Here is a 16,122-nt window from a genome sequence, read left to right as displayed (position 1 = left end):
GCCCACGTCCACACGCCCACACACGCCCGTGTAAACCATGAAAATCAATGAGGTCGAAGGCAAACAAGGCAATTAAAAAAAAATATGAAGCACTCCAGAAAGTGCTCCAAATCACAATATATAAATACGCCTTATGGAAAAGGAGGGGGAGTCTAGCATGTTCCGGAATCCTGAAGAAGAGGCTGGCGGGAGTGGAGGGCTTTGGCTCAGGGGAAGAGGCACAAGTTCAAATGCAGTACGCAATCCGACTCTGGACGCGGAGGAGGGTGACCCGTCCACCCGGACCAGCCGACTCGGCACTGTCACCCGAGCCTCGCTGTGCGCTCGTCCTGGGGGACAGAGTGGAGGCTGCGGTGAGGGATCTTTCCAGAAGTCTGAGAAGGGCCCAGGGATGGCTGAGGCAGGTGAGCAGAGGATCACCCCAAACACCCCTGCTCTCCCCAACACGTGGGGGCCCAGGAGCTGGCTGTGCACAGTTCAACACAGGTTCTGTTTCATTTTTGGAGACGCGGTGTGAACAGCGCAGACTGGCCTCACTCCCCGTCCTCCCAGCTCAGCCTCCAAGCGCTGGGACTCCAGGCATGCACCGCCACACTGGCTTCCGGGGCCTGCCGCTCTGAGCACACTACACGGCGCTCCATAGTAGCTGCCCCGTTTAGGAAGAAGGGGAGAGAGGTGTGGCCGCAGGAGCAAGGCCGCCATAGGGAGGCAGGAGGAAGGGCGGCTGAGGAGGGAGAGGAGGTCTGTCACCTGGACCATCCCTTCCAAGTGACAGCGGAGGGAGCGGCGCATCCTCCCGGTCTCACCGCAACTCACACGAGAGATCGGATGCATAAAGCTTCACTGTGAATGGGAGCCAGCTATAAAATTAAATCTTACAAAGGCATTTACACGCTATGTACAGTTAGACTTCTTCAAGAAGCGAAGGCGGAGGCGGAGTGTCCACTTGACGCCAGGCCCCCCCCTCCCCCGTCCCCACCAAAGCAGGACATTTTAAAAAACAAGAACCAAAGAGCACACCAGAGGTGCAGAAGCTGGCTGGCGAGGCCTGCCCGCGGGGCCCCCTCGAGGGGTGGGGGGGGCCCCAGCTCCAGGGCAGACGCAGCAGCTCACGGCGTCCGGGCTTGGGGCTCCTGACTCCCAAGGGCGCCCCGTGCTCAGCGGCGGCGCGGTGAGCTCGGCTCTGTCCTCCCAGCTTGCTGCGGCCGGTCCTTCACTCCCGACCAGCGCGGGCCCGTCAGTAGTCACCCACCTGGGCCAGCTCGGGGGTCAGGTTGACGGTGATGTTCTTATACAAGGCGTCGTACGTGACGTTTGCAAAGTAGTTGAGGTTGTTGAGCCCGTCCAGGCCCTGCCGCTCCTTGGACTTCCGCAGCAGCGCGTACCTGGGCAGGGACACGCAGCTGGGCCCACCTCTCCCGGCACTGCCCGGGCCGCCTCCCGCCGGCCTCCCCTGGCTGCTGCTGTGCTGCCCACAGTGAACCCCCATGCTGGGAGGGACACCCCACACAGACCAGCCCACCTGGGGGGCCCGAGGCAGAGTGCTCCCCTCCGCCCAGGCTCACAGGAGAAGGGCGCTGGCCGGAGCCACCCACCCCCTCCTGCATCGGGCTGTGGTGCTGGAACCGGGGCTCAGGACACCACGCGGTAGCCCAGACGCGGCATGGGGCTGGGGGGGCGCCCCCCGCCCACGGCTGGCACACACCTTCCCCACTCTGCACTCAGGGTGCTCAGTGAGTGACTCCCCAAATCGCACTGGCGGCCTGCACCTCCCCTGCGCCCGCCTCGGGAAGCCTGCGCGCATATGGGTGCCGCAGGGGCCCGCCCGGTAGCCAGCCAGGCCCACGTGGGACGAACATGGTCGGTACCAACCTTCCGAGAAACTGGACTTCCCCTCGGTGGTGGTGGGGGATGGATCTGTACTTCCCTGTGTCCCCTTCAGGCCGGCTCACGGAGTAGCCCGCATTCTGCACCCTGTCCATGGGCGAGACACAACAGACCAGAGACCCTTAGAAGACACTCAGCGTAACACAGCCAAAGCCTCCCCTAGCGGTCATGTGCTTTAACTCAGCGTCTCCTTTTGGGGTTGTCCAGTAGAGAGGTAGGATGAACCTGTGCCCCCAAGATGTGCTACACTTCAGCCTGGCTTTTGTCATTTTATAGCTAAGGTTTTTCTGCCTGGGCTGGCTTCAAACCTCAATCCTCAGCCTCCTGAATAGGATTACAGATGACTGAAACTGTCATTTAATTTCTTCATGTCAAGGTCTCACCTTACACAGCCCAGCCTAGCCTTTAACTCATATCCTCCTGCTTCAGCCTCCTATGTACCTGGACTGCAGGTGTGTGCTATCATATCTGTGTAATTTAAAATATATAAATCATATAAGTCAGGCTGGAAAGGTGGCTCAGTGGTAGAGCGCTTGCCTTGCATGCATGAGACCCTGGGTTCGATTCCTCAACACCACATAAGCAAAAAAAAAGAAAAAAAGCCGGAAGTGGTGCTGTAGCTCAAGTGGTAGAGTGCTAGCCTTGAGCTGAAGAGCTGAGGGACAGCGCCCAGGCCCAGGGTTCAGGCCCCACAACCGGACCCCCCAAAAAAATAAATCATATAAGTCATGCTTTAGACATGTCTCATGTGAACTGGGTCAGCACCACCCACTGCAACTGAGATACACTGTTGAACACATACAGGTGTGCGTGCATGTGTGTACGCAGATGCCATTTCTGGGGCTTGAACTCAGGACCTGAGCACCATCAGTGAGCTTTTTTTGCTCAAGGCTTGAGCTCTTACCACTTGCCACTTCTGGCTTTTTAATAGTTAACTGAGCTGGGTCTGAACTGTGGCCCTCAGATCTCAGCCTCCTGAGCAGCCGTGGGTGCCGGCTTCCTGAACAGACGATTAAGCCCAGCCCCTCCCTTTGGTTAGTGAGGCTTGGACACCCTGGCTTCGCCTCCCTGCCCGGCGCTTCGCCTCCCTGCCCGGCGCTTCACCTCCCTGCCCAGTGCTTCGCCTCCCTGCCCGGCGCTTCACCTCCCCCTGCCCAGCGCTTTGCCGGCGGCAGGGTGTGCGTCTGCCCCTGAGGCCATGGGCCCGAGGTCCATACCTGTTCCAGAGGTCGTCATCCTCGCCACCCCAGCCCCAGAAGGCGTTAGGAAAGCCATTGATCTTCCGGAACTGCTCCACAGTGAGGCCGCTCACTCCGCCAAAGAACTCCGTGTAAGGAAGCCTGAAAGGAAAGAGAGAGCTCCTGTGAAGGACAAACAGAGCAGAGGCACTCCAGGCTAAGAGGTGAATCTCCTGCAGCTGCCCCACCCTGCACAGCAGAACACCATCCATCCTCACCAGTACGCCCCCCTCCCCCCGCCTTCCCAGAGAAACAAATGGCGTTTCCTTCTTCTCCAGGGCTGTGCCTCACACATATGAGGTAAGTGCCACACCAGGAAGCTACGCCTCAGACCCTGACTTTTTCCAGGAGGGAAGCAGCACTGGGGCTTGAACTCAGGGCCTAGTATGTGCCAAGCAGGCACTCTACTATTTCTCAGCCACACCGTTGGCCCTGATTACCAGGATTTGAACTCAAGGACTCACATTTGCTCAGCTTCAGCTGGCTTTTTGCTGACTATTTTGGAGATGGAGTCTCATGGACTTTTCTACCTGGGCTGGCCTCAAAACATGATCCTCTGGACCTCAGCTTCCTGGGCAGCTAGGATTATAGGTGTGAGCCACTGGCCTCTGGGTCCGTGCCAGTCCTGGGCACTGTCCCTGAGTTTCTTTCGCTCAAGGTTAGTGCTCTACCACCTGAGCCACGCTTTCACAGGTTCTGGCTTTTTTTTTTGGTTAACTGGAGGTAAGAGTCTCACTGACTTTTCTGCCTCGGCTGGCTTTGAACCTCAATCCTCAGATCTCAGCCTCCCAAATAGCTAGGATTACAGGTGTGAGCCACTAACATGCAGTCCTAGGTGATTTTTAACAAGTTTATTGAGAAAATAGCTATTCCACACAATTCACTCATTGAAAGTATGTGACCAGTGGTTTTTCTTCACTGAGTTGTGCAATGTGAATGTCATCCTTAGGACACTTCATCCCCCCACATTTCCCCCACCCCTGGCAATCACTAATCTACTTTGTGTCTTCACCTGTCAACATGCCTGTTCTGAAAGCTTCCACTCAATACACAGAAGTGCCCCGCCCATGGGCTCAGTGCTGGCCTTTCTCTTAGCAGTGTCTCGAAGGCACACAATCCCCCTGTCCCCTTTCTTTGCTAAGAGCCCTGCAACTTGTCCACCAGCTGACGACACCCGGGACCACCCGTGCACCTCATCTCTGCCACAGCTGACAGGGGGGCGCGATACTCACAGGTACATGTACTTGTCCAGTTTAGGTGCAAAGTGCCTGGGCATCTGCCCACACCCGTAATAGTTGCGGTCGCTTTCCGGAATGTGGTCCACGTCATGGAAAATCAGACAGTCCCACTCCAGGTCCTTCATGGCTTCTTGAAAACCAACGTTGAAAAGCATGGCTCGGTTAAAGGGTTGGGTGCCAACCTACAAGAGGCAGATTCTTTCTTTAGGCGATTCTTGAGTAAAATCTTTGCTCTTCACCATGCCGAATGAGAAACAACTGGAGGAGGTCTCCATGTGCATGTGTGTTGGGCCCAGCCCCTCTCGGCGAGCCGGCCCACAGGGTCGCCTGTGCTCCAGCGCGGTTGTCCTCGGATACAGAGCTGGGGGCAAGCCCGAGCTCTCCTCTCCATGGCTGCCAAAGCAGAATCCTCCGTGTAACCGGAAGTGAAGGGGATGGCAGGAGGAACACTGGCCTCCTCTGGTCCTTGCCACTCAGCAACATCTGCCAGCCACTGACTAACTGTAACTTCTGTGTCTAAGGCAAATCTAGTATGAGGAGGGGACAACAGCACTGAGCTCACTAGGACTCAGGCTTAGTGACCAAGAACTCAGCGGCTCTGAAAAGCAGCCCCAAGGGATGGCCTCGCCAATCCGAACGCTGGCATTTGTTACCTGGCCAGTGATCAGTACCCAGCCTAGGTCAGGCATGAGCAGTGATGTCAGATCCGCAGGGGCTCAAGCCCAGGGAGGCGGGAGGCGTGACTTCACCCCACTCCCACTCTTCCTCTTCCTCTGTGGTGTAGTAGAAGGAGCCACGCACAGGCAGAGCAGCGTGGGCAGAGCCTCGGAGTGCTCAGGAGGCAGGGCGCCACGCGAGCCTCACCAGGGAGCCCAGAGCACCAGGGGAACTCTGCAGTTTGTGTTCGCCTACGGAGCCTGTACAACTCCAGGGCTATGGGACCAAAGTTGAACGTGGTGGTGCCTGACAAACCCCAGAGCTCCTGAGTTTGAGGATGGCCTGGGCCACAGAGCGAAACCCTGTGTCGCCAGACCAAAATAAAATAAAAATCAAAAAAGGAATACTAGGCACCAATGGCTCACACCTGTAATCCTAGCTGCTCAGGAAGCTGAGGTTCATAGTTCAAAGGCAGCCTGGGAAAGAAAGTCTATGAGGCTCTTATCTCCCATTAACCATCAAAAACCCAAAAGTGGCTCAAGGAGTAGAGCCTGGAGCACAAAAGCTAAGGGACAACACTCAGTGCAAGCTCTAGTACCAGTGCAAGCGAGCGAGCACGCATTTACACACAGGCGCGCGTGTGTACACACACAGAATACTACACAACCGCAGGAGGGAAAGGGGGCAGGGGCAAATTTACTGACTCAATTTGCCATGTGGGTCTTTAATCCCAATATGCTTAATGTTAAAGCAAAACTACACCAGAGGCTCAGAGAAGTCTGCAGAGGCCCTGGCCTACGGCACAAGGCTCCTAAACATTTGGTAGTCTCCACCCCATGGCCACTCCCTGGGCCGGACCTCTTTGGTGGACTTCAGGCACTTCCTGGGCTGGGAGGCTGCAGATAGCAGCAGCACAGGCCGGAGGGAACAGGAGGAAACACAGATCTGCAGAGTTGGGCAACACCACACACCACTCAGAGCAGCTTGGTGCTGCGGTTTCTGCGCCGTGGCTCCAGGCACTGAGGACAGATCAGCACCAGCAGTCCCACCGCTGCCTCAGAAGAGCAGGAGAGGCCAGGGCCCACGGCTCACCTGCTCCACCACGTAGAACGCGAACTGCAGGCGCTGCCGCTGAAGCATGGGCAGCAGGTGTCTGAGCAGGACCGGCAGGTGCTCGTGGCGGTTCCGGAAGGGGATAAGGATGGCCACCTGCGGCGGGTCACAAGAGGAAGTCACCAGGTCAGTTCCCTGGACGTCCGTAGAGCCGGGCACCCCTGCAGAAGGTGTGGGGCGTCCACATCCCGTGCTGCAGGCCTACGCCAGCAAGACCACCGTGGGCCTCGGAGCATCTCCCCGCCTAACTGCACTGAGCTCTTACCCAGGTGCCCGCTGCACAGTACACTGTGTGCCTCACACTGCCATAAATGCTCGGCCGTACAAACTTGTCCACACTGAGACCTCACAGCCAGGAAGAACAGCCTTGAGCAAACCTGGGGCTAAGCGGCATTCTATTCTATATCCTATCCTCTGCACGTGTACAGTAGCTCTACCACCTGAGTCCCCCCCCCCCTCCATCCTGCATAGGTCTTACTGTCACCACGAAGACAAGGCATGGAGTGCTGGCTGTGGAGTCGGCTCTGTGGCTGCCACTAGACCTTCTCCCCCTCAAGTTTCCAAACTCACACTCCTGCCCCATCACCAAAATAATGCCAATTTCTATGTTGAGGGAAGAACCCGTGGACTCTATCTGATGCAAACAGTGGCGGGGAGAGGTGAGCCCGATGAGGAAATGGGCTTTGCAGCCCTGGGCCATGCCCAACACCCACCTTCCACCGGGGCACGCAGTCGGAAGGCCTCCAGTGGCCACCGAGCTTGATGGTGGGGTCTCTGGAGAAGAGCTCGTGGATGCTGTCCATGCCGATCTCACTCATGTTTACATCGATGGGGCCCTCTGAATGAACAAACAGGAGAAAAAGGTCAAGAGGGTGTACAAGACCAGATTCTCCCTCTGTCCCCCTTAGTCCCCAGGGAGACCAATGTTCCCTTTGCTGGTGCTTTACCAGGGGCTGAGCAGCAGCCCACTTCCCACTGTGCATTTCAGGGCATCACTACCAGCCAGTAAAGAAATACAGGGAAGGTTAAGACCTTGGCCATGGGCGAGAAAGAGGCAAGAGCAGGTAGCGTCTCATGACCTCAGGCCAGATGTGTGAATGATGATTCAATAACACTACTCTGTTATTAAACTAAAACTGAGGTTCCAGGAAGGTGATGTAGGGAGACGTGACGAAAGAGCAGGCTTCCAGTAGCACCTGAGTACCCACACCCAGATGTTCATGAGGGACAAGCGCATGCTCAGATACCAAGTACTTGCCAACTCCATTTTCACTGGGCAAAAAAGTCAACTTATTTGCCTTAAAGAAGAAATAAATAGCCAGGTGTTGGTGGCTCATGTCTATAATCATAGCTTCTCAGGAGGCTGAGACCTGAAGATCAAAGTTCAAATCCAGCCCAGGCAGGAAAGTCCCTGTGAGATTCTTATCTCCAATAAACTACTCAGAAAAGACCAGAAGTGGAGCTGTAGTTCGAGCGGTAGAGCACCAACCTTAAGCACAAAGAGGCTCAGGGACAGAGCCTAGGCCCTGAGTTCAAGCCCCAGGACCAGCAAAAAGAAAAATGAGGAAAGAGGGGAGGGGGAGAGGGGAAGAGATGAGAGGGAGAATGGGGGAGGGGGAAGGAGAATGGGGGAGGGAGGGAGAAAGCAGCAAGCTGGGCACCAGTGGCTCATGCTTATAAAACTAGCTACTCGGGAGGCTTAGATCTGGAGGACTATGGTTGGAGGGGAGGGAGGGGAGGAAAGGGGAGAGGCAGAACTAAGCACCCAAAGTACAGAAATGTGCTATCATGTTTAGGTCACACATGGGATTCCAAACATAGCACAGAAAAACAAAAGTGAGGATCTAGAGATTTTTCTTTTAAACAAGCCTGTTAAAAACAAAACCTCTGACTTATCAAAGTCGTTATCATCAGTGTTAGTTTATAGTAACAGACAACCCTCGAGTCACAGAGGAGGGGCATGTGTAAAGGAGGGAGGGAGAAGGTGTAAAACACCAGGCAGGAGCTTGGGCAGCCTGCAGAGTGACTTCCCCAGACTATGCTCCTGGTGGCTGAGAATCATTTCCACCCTTCAAAGAGGCAGAGATGCTTAGTCTCCCCTTTCTTCTAATCAGAGATAGGCCTGTCCCAAAGCCCAGGGGCTGCACTGCTACTCACTCATGGAAGGGAGCCTCTCGGGGCAGGGATGGTTTGCAAAGTAGGTGAAGTCTTCAGGAAGAAAGGTTGTGGTTGGAGGGGAGATCTCGCTGTGGTTCAAGTCAAGAGGGTAATCTATGGAGTAAGAGAGAAAACTCAGACTGGTGCATGCCACCGGTTCCCACCAGCCCTCTGAGGCACTTCCCTCCCGCGTCCACTTGGTGGGGTTCATGGCTAAAGTCATGAACCCATGGGTCTGTTCTCAGGGCACCAGGAGCTTTTGTGCACTGTAAGTAACTGAAGGGCGTACTTCTCCTCCCACCGAGTACCCACCTCTTCATGCGCCAGCTGCCCCAGCATGACCCGGTGCCCTTCCACACTATGCAGCATTCTCCATGGACAACAGGCAGGTGGCTCTCCTCCCCCTCCTTCTCCTGTCCCCATCCTCACTGCCCTCTCCTCTCCTAACTGTGCTAGGGCCAGCTTTGGTGTTTAGGATGACCATTCCATAAACACCAGTCGTGGCTGAGAAGCCTATGTGTGAAGTGAGGCCGCAGGCCATCCCCCTCCCCCCCCCCGGCCCCCAGAGCCCACTTGCCTTACCCGCCGTGGCAAGAGATGTGCGTTGAAGCAATCAGAGCATTCTAGAGTGTGGAGTGTGATGAGCAGGGGAGGGAGATGGTGGGGATTGTAAGTTGGTAGCAGAGGGCACCTGGAACTTGCGGGTCAGCCTGAGAAGGGCCGACCAACAGCCTAGCCCCTCACTTCCAAGCCCGGCCGGGCGGGATGAAGCCAGAAAGCTCTCTCCCAATGCTAGTAGTCTGGGGCACCCTCACCCCCACCCCCACCTCAACCAATGGCAAATTGTGCAAGATTTGTGGTTATACACATCCACAAATCTCCTGCCGCAGGAAGTATGTCCTGGTCACCTCCTCGGGTTCATTTCCAGACGCCCAGTCCTGATTTCAAAAGTACATTCTTAGAAGACAACTGCCACTTTGGTTTTTAAGCTCAAAATAAAACATGACTTAGGGCCACACCAAGGCTTTCTGATCCCGTGGTTGCCGCTCAGGGCATGGGCACTCAATGTATGCAGGCATCTGGCTAGCTGCAGATGTTGGTCCTCAACAACCTGTCTGACTGGGCCAGGCGGAGAAACGCCTCGAGGGGAACCCGAACAGCGTGTGTGCAGTGACACTGGAGCTGACCTGGCTCTCAGCTCCTTCTGTGGCTTCCTAGTCAATCTACTCCCTCATTTAAACCAAGGTGGGAATGGCAGGGCAGTCAGCCACCCCCCACTCGGTGCTGCACCCAGGTCCCTAACGTGAGCACCCTGGAGCCCCATCCCTACAACAGGGCACAGAGCCACTCTCTGAGTTCCCGGGAGGAAACATGACATAATGTTCTGTCCACCATGCAGCAAGGCAGTCTCTGAAGGCAAAGACTTCGGTCTACTAGGGGGGCAGACATATTCAACACAAACTTGGTGATTTGTCAGGTATAGGGGTACCTTCCTCTCATCCTAGTAACTTGTGAGGATGGATGAAACAGAAGCATGGTGAGTTCAAGGCCAGACTGAGCCAATAATAAAATCCTGTTTTAAAAACAAAGTGAAGGCTGGGAATGTGGCTTAGTGGCAGAGTGTTTGCCTAGCATGCATGAAGCCCTGGGGTCGATTCCTAGTACCACATAAACAGAAAAGGCCAGAAGTGGGGCTGTGGCTCAAGTGGCAAAGTGTTGACCTTGAGCAATAAGAAGCTTTTAGGCCCCGAGTTCAAGCCCCAGAACTAGCAAAACAAACAAACAAACAAAAAAATCAAAGACCAAATGGAGGATCACAGTGGAAAGTAACACAGGCAGAAAAGTCTGTGGGTTTCCACTTCCAATCAACAGCAAAACACAGGGATGTGGGTATGGCTCAAGATACAGCACTAGCTGAGCAAGCAAGCTGACTCAGAGTTCAAACTAAAATTAAAACTGTCAAACTAAAACAAATTTCTTAAAAATTAGATTATAATGCAAACTAGGGAGGGGGGAGGGTAGATTCCTGTGGTGTATGGTAATTTGAGAATGAGAATACGGACACAAGCTCAGTGCAAGGAGCGAGAGTTCTGTGGACAGCCCTGTGGGCAGGGCCTAGCTCCTGGGCCGCAGCCTCTGACTTCTGAGAGTGCCGAGCTTGCCACATGCCCAGATGTGGCAGCCTCGGCTGACCTTGGAGAAGCAACAGAAACAACTGAACTGGAGAAGGGCATGAAGGCACAAGTTCCTTCACCCAGAACATGGGGCAGGAGTCACATGACCCAGATGCTCTGCCCTCCCTAACAAAGGAGGTACACAAAAGATGGGGTGTGACTGTGAAAGACAGAGGGGCTGGGATGGGGCTCTCTTTCTCAACATACAGAGCTCCTGAAAAAGAAGGAAAATCCTGCCTCTCAGAGCCAGCTCAGTTGACACAGTCTGCAACATCTAGCCACACAAAGCATGAGGACACAGGGAAGCACAGGGATCCTTCCCGGTGGGACCCAGGTAGTCCCAGTGTGAAGATATCTGACAAGTCTCTACCCAGCTTTCCGCAAACTGGAGGAAGGACGGATCTAGCTTATCATTTTCTTAGCCACAGCCCTTTGTTGCGCAAAGCTGGCTGGTAGGGCAAACTGATAAATAAGGATGTAGTCAGTTCTTTTAAGGATTTAACTTCCCTTAACTCCCGATTTCCCAAACATAAGCATTAAGTTTCATTTGCACAGCTCACAAACAGCAGATAAGACCATTCAGAGGGAAGCAATGTCCTACTCGTGTTTTTCTATCTGGCTTGGGTAAAATCAGTAAGAAAAGCCACAGATTTGGGGCACATCACCAGTGCTTGCCAAATGAAATCTCAGAAATTCTCTCTCTCCCCACCTTCCCCCACCCCCATCTCTGGTCAGGCAGGGAAAGTCTAACGGTGGAAGCACTTATATTCAGTTTCTCAGCTAAAAAACAACAAAAAAAGCCAAGTACGGTGGTGGTATGCCTATGATCCTGAGATTCCAGAGTCTGTACTCAGCAGGAGTTCAAGGCCAAACTGAACTACATAGCAAGAATGTCATAAAACAAGCAGAAACAAAACAAGATGGGGGTGGGGGAGCTTGCTCTTATATCTTCAAGGTGAAGAACTTGATAGGTAGTTTCGTATAAAAACAGCTAATCATGCTGGAAAGGTGGCTTTGTGGTAAGAGTGCTTGCCTAGCATACATGGAACCCTGGGTTCTATTCCTCAGTACCACATAAACAACAACAACAAAAAGCCAGAACTGGTGCTGCAGCTCAAGTGGTAGAGTGTTAGCCTTGAGCAAAAGAGCTGAGGGACAGCCCCAGGTCCAGAGTTCAAGCCCCACAACAACAAAAAGCCAGAACTGGTGCTGCGGCTCAAGTGGTAGAGTGTTAGCCTTGAGCAAAAGAAGTTCAGGGACAGTGTCCAGGCCCTGAGTTCAAGCCCAGGACCACCAAAAAACAAAACAAAACAGTTAATCAAGACCACTATTTGGAACAATTCTAGCACAATGCTGGGCAGGCCCTTTGTCATCCAACGTCTGTGTTTTCTCTTCCTCACACCACAGCCAAGAATGGAATGGTGTAAAGAACAGTATTCTTACAAGATGAGAGCCTGGTCACCAGCGAGGGCTTGGATCGGGGTGACTGCAGGCCCTGTGGTGGAGGCTTGTCCCCAACTTGCACTATTGTAAGGCAGTAGGAAATTCAACGGGCAAGGCCCACAGGGCCTTCAGGCCCTGAGGAGAAAGTGGGATCTTCCTTCCTTCTGCTTTATGGTCCTGAGGTGGGCAGACTGCCTCCACCGCAAGCCCAAAAGCAAGGGGCCATCTCATCACAGACTTCAGTCTAACACTGGTAAGCCAAAAGAACCTCGCCCAAGTTTTCACCTTTCTGCTGCTGCAGCAGATTAAACACAGAATAAACAGCCAGGGTGAACAGGAAGGAAACTCCTTCCTCCACAAGAACTGCAACTTTCATGCACCAGTCCCCAATCACATGATGGTTATGAAGTAGAAATCTGCTATCTCAGCAAAAGCATCCATGAACGACAGAAGCCTCCCCAGAAGCCACCACAGGCAGACTACCACAGCCACGGCTGCCTCGTGCACCTCAAACAACAAACTCCAAGAACAAGTGTGATGAATCCAAGTCGTCGTCTCCTGCCTGCCTGACATCCTCCACTGGATACAGGAACGCATTTCCTGAAAATATCCAATTATTTCCCAAGCCGCTTTTGGTGCTCCTGCTCTTTGAGGTTTTAAGTGCATTCTCAGTCTGCTGGAGGTGTGGCAAGATGTCACACTGTAACAGAAAACCTTCAGAGCATCCTCAAAGACACTCTGCCCCCTGCAGAGAAGCAGGAATGAGACCTGAGTATGCAGCCAGTCAAGTGTGGACTCCCGGGCAAGACTGCTCTCTGGGAGGCAGACTCCCTCTCTGCAGTCATTCTTCTCCTAAACGGACGGCCTCCCTTCTACCTACCTGAGTCGTTGAGGCTGCTGTTCCTCCTGGCATAGGCACTGCGAACCACCTGCTCGTACACCTGAGCACCGATGGTCCTCACGTTGTCCCGCAGCAGAATGCCTTGGGCCTGCACCATGAAGAGGTAGGTGTTCACTGCAGAGAGAACGAAGGGGTGAGCTCAAAGGCAAGCACAAAAACACCCTGTACACAATTTTGGTTTTTTTCTTTCTGGTTGGACTTTCAGAACCTGTTTCTGGGACACTAATGTCAGGAATGTCTGTCATTTATAGAAAAGCCTTAAGCTTTCAAAACTTCATTCTTTCTGGTCTCCAAATAACCAATCTGATTCTAGCACTGGACTGATAAAAAAGATCTTTGTTTTTGTTTTTGGCTAGTCCTGGGGCTTGAACTCAGGGCCGGGGCACTGTCCCTGAACTTCTTTTGCTCAAGGCTAGTACTCTACTACTTGCGCCAAAGCACCACTTCCAGTCTTTTTTCTTTATGTGGTACTGAAGAATTGAACCCAGGGTTTCATGCATGCTAGGCAAGCACTCTACCACTAAGCCACATTTCTGCCCCATCAAAAAGATCTTTAGAGCTGGGCACTGGTGGTCCATGCCTGTAATCCTAGCCACTCAGAAGGCTGAGATCTGAGAATTGTGGTTCAAAGCCAACTTGAGCAGGAAAGTCTGTGAGAGTCTTAGCTCCAATTAACCACTACAAAACCGGAAGTGGTGCTGTGTCTCAAAGTGAGTGTTAGCTTTGAGCACAAAGTTCAGAGTCAGTGAGACTGAGTTCAAGCCCTAGGACTGAATTAAAAAAATAAAAATAGACCTTTATGAGTGAACTGAAACACTGTAAAAGGCTTCTGTTCTTTTTAAATCTACCTTCTCTGCATTCAATGTACACACAGAGAAGACACTGACATCCTGCCTGGCCCGGCGACCTCTGCAGAGCAGTGCACAAAGCTCCTTGCACTTCCCTTGGGAGTTTGCAGAGAAAAGGAGATGAGGGAAGGCAGGCCAGTCCTCACGTCCACCCAACCAGCCCTGAAATCCGAGACTAAGGAGGACATGGGCAGCTACTCCCCAGCAACTACCATACATCAGAAAGAGCTCCTGCCATCTACCTGCCGCCTAAGCCCTCTGCCACATACACGTGAGCTCCAGCACAGAGCATTATGTGTGTGCACTGCAGCACCACACTGAGACTCTCTGCAACTGGCATATGCTAATTTAAAACCAAAAGAAAGAGCACTGTGTCACTACTTTCCTAGAAATTGTTGAGCCATATACTGACTCACTTCCCCTCGCCATGTGCAAGAGGATGCCTTACAAGGCTGGCTCATTTACAAGTGTGTGTGTGTGTGTGTGTGTTTTTACAAGTGTGTGTGTGTGTGTGTGTGTGTGTGTGTTATCCTCTGATACTTGGATGCCCTCCAACCTGGCTGCAGCCATTCCTCCAAGCAGAACATGCAGCCTGGGGCTGTCAACTCTGGCTCTTTAACAAGATGAGTCTTGTTGATACTAGTCATTATGATCATAGAGTCCTGTACAAAATGAACAGTAAATGAGGGCTAGATGGTTGGCTGGTAGACGTGTGTGTGTGTGTGTGTGTGTGTGTATGAGAGAGAGAGAGAGAGAGAGAGTGAATGGATGATGGATGAATGGGCAGATGGATGTTTGGCTGGCTGGTGGATGGATAGGTGGGTGCCTGTATAGCTGGTTGGATGATGGATGGGTAGATAGATGGTTGGCTGGTAGGCTGGATGATGGATGGGTAGATAGATAGATGGTTGGTTGGTTGGCTGGTTGGCTGGCTGATGGATGGGTAGATAGATGGTTGGTTGACTGGCTGGCTGGTGGATGGACAGATGGATGAATGGATGGGTAAGTGGATGGATGGGTATCTACATAGATGGATAGATTGATGGATGGGTGGATAGATGGTTGGATGAATGAATGGGTGGGTGGGTATATATATGTATGTATGTATGGACAGAGGGATGGTGAATGGGTGGATAGATGGATGGATGGTGGACGGAGTCCCGACTTCATTCAAGCACTGCAGAGAGGAGTATGGGCTTGGGGATAAACCAACTGGCCCAATCTTGGTGAAGCCCGGGTGGTTGGCTAGTGAACAGGGAGGTGGTTCTTTCTCTTCTTCTCCAGGAGCCCTCAGTCAAGGTTCAGAATGCTTTCAAGCAAGGCTCACTTGCACATCACCTTCCCCCACTGCAGAAAACGGAGCTGACACAGCTTAGTCTAGTGTAGGCAGGAACAGAGATGCTCACGGTGGAATCCCTCAATCCCCATGAAACAACAGTAACATCACCCTTCCATTTCCAGCTAATAGCGCAGTGCCAGATCATGGTGGGCCACAGCCCATAAACACTGTTAAATACCAGCCTCGAACTTCCCATTTTTTTCTGTGGTCTGGTTCTATCACTGGGTTGTAAGGTTCTTCCGGTCACCCGGGAGCCTCCTTTTCATCTCCAGGCATCACCACACCAGGAGTGTATGTGCATGCACAGTGAGTGGCTACCATCTTCTCAGGTGTAGCTACAGGTGGACAGTACCTTCCCTCTCTTCCCCCACTGCAAAGACAGAGCTTCATCCCAGACCTGAATATTCTCCTGAAAGAGTTCCCTAGGGCTGCCTGCTCTTTCTTCCTGTCTTTCCCTACCTTCATCCACAGCGGCCACTGACTGGCAGCAGGCAAACCCTGAGTCCTTGGGACCAAAGCCCACACAGCTCAGACGAAGTCACACACATCTTCCCCTTCCTGCAGTACATCATCCCTAAGTCTACCTTTGTTTTACCTTTTTTTTTTTTGGTCTGGCTGCTAACGGTGTTGCTTATTAGACCGTTGGTATGGTCAGTGTGAACTAAGAAACACTCCAACTACATATCATGAATGCTGTTTCTAATCACTCATGGGAATGAGCCTAAAATGCTGCAAGAGAAAGTAAATATTAGCAAACAGAGGAAATCATGACAAATTCACAGATAAGGCTGGATGGGATCCAGTGCTTCCACATTGCCCAGAAACCATTTCCAAGAACAGAGATCACCATCTTCAGGACGTGCTGCCATCTGCGGAGAAGATGCTACTTCAGGAGAAGAGGGCCGAGATGGACTCAAGCTCCATCTTTGCCCTATTTCTTTCCTAGTAACCATTCCTATCACCTTTATCAAGTGAAAAGGACGGACGGACGGACGGAGGCAAGCAGGCAAGAAAGCCAAGAAAATTCTACTTTGGGTTGGGCTCACAATGTTTCCTGGCCTGTCCCATCCACTGTTTTTCATGTAACCTTCTACAGTCACCTGAGAACCGCAGTTCCATGGGCCTCT

The 16,122-nt window shown here is 52.8% G+C and overlaps 1 protein-coding gene across 1 annotated transcript; it reads right to left on the bottom strand.

Annotated features, from left to right (window-relative positions):
* Positions 1–1,234: 1,234 nt before the first annotated feature.
* Positions 1,235–12,918, bottom strand: B4galt5 (UDP-Gal:betaGlcNAc beta 1,4- galactosyltransferase, polypeptide 5). The gene is made up of 8 exons (XM_013024324.1): positions 12,788–12,918; positions 8,291–8,404; positions 6,847–6,971; positions 6,113–6,229; positions 4,358–4,545; positions 3,105–3,227; positions 1,873–1,974; positions 1,235–1,385 (listed from the first exon to the last, which is right to left on the bottom strand). The coding sequence occupies exons 1-8, from the start codon at positions 12,903–12,905 to the stop codon at positions 1,238–1,240; spliced, it is 1,035 nt and encodes a 344-aa protein (XP_012879778.1). The 5' UTR covers positions 12,906–12,918; the 3' UTR covers positions 1,235–1,237.
* Between the last annotated feature and the right edge of the window lie 3,204 nt (positions 12,919–16,122).

The sequence above is a fragment of the Dipodomys ordii genome, unplaced genomic scaffold (assembly GCF_000151885.1).
Source record: "Dipodomys ordii isolate 6190 unplaced genomic scaffold, Dord_2.0 Scaffold75, whole genome shotgun sequence".
Taxonomy (NCBI): Eukaryota; Metazoa; Chordata; class Mammalia; order Rodentia; family Heteromyidae; genus Dipodomys; species Dipodomys ordii.
This window is presented reverse-complemented; position numbering and strand designations above follow the sequence as displayed.

Bases quoted from the DNA above. Each gene is read 5' to 3' on its own strand.
- B4galt5 (XM_013024324.1), bottom strand. From the start codon at position 12,905: ATGGTGCAGGCCCAAGGCATTCTGCTGCGGGACAACGTGAGGACCATC. The intron at 8,405-12,787 runs GTAGGTAGAAGG...CTTACTCCATAG, and splicing joins CAGCAGCCTCAACGACTCAG to ATTACCCTCTTGACTTGAAC. The intron at 6,230-6,846 runs GTGGGTGTTGGG...GACCCGCCGCAG, and splicing joins ACTGCGTGCCCCGGTGGAAG to GTGGCCATCCTTATCCCCTT.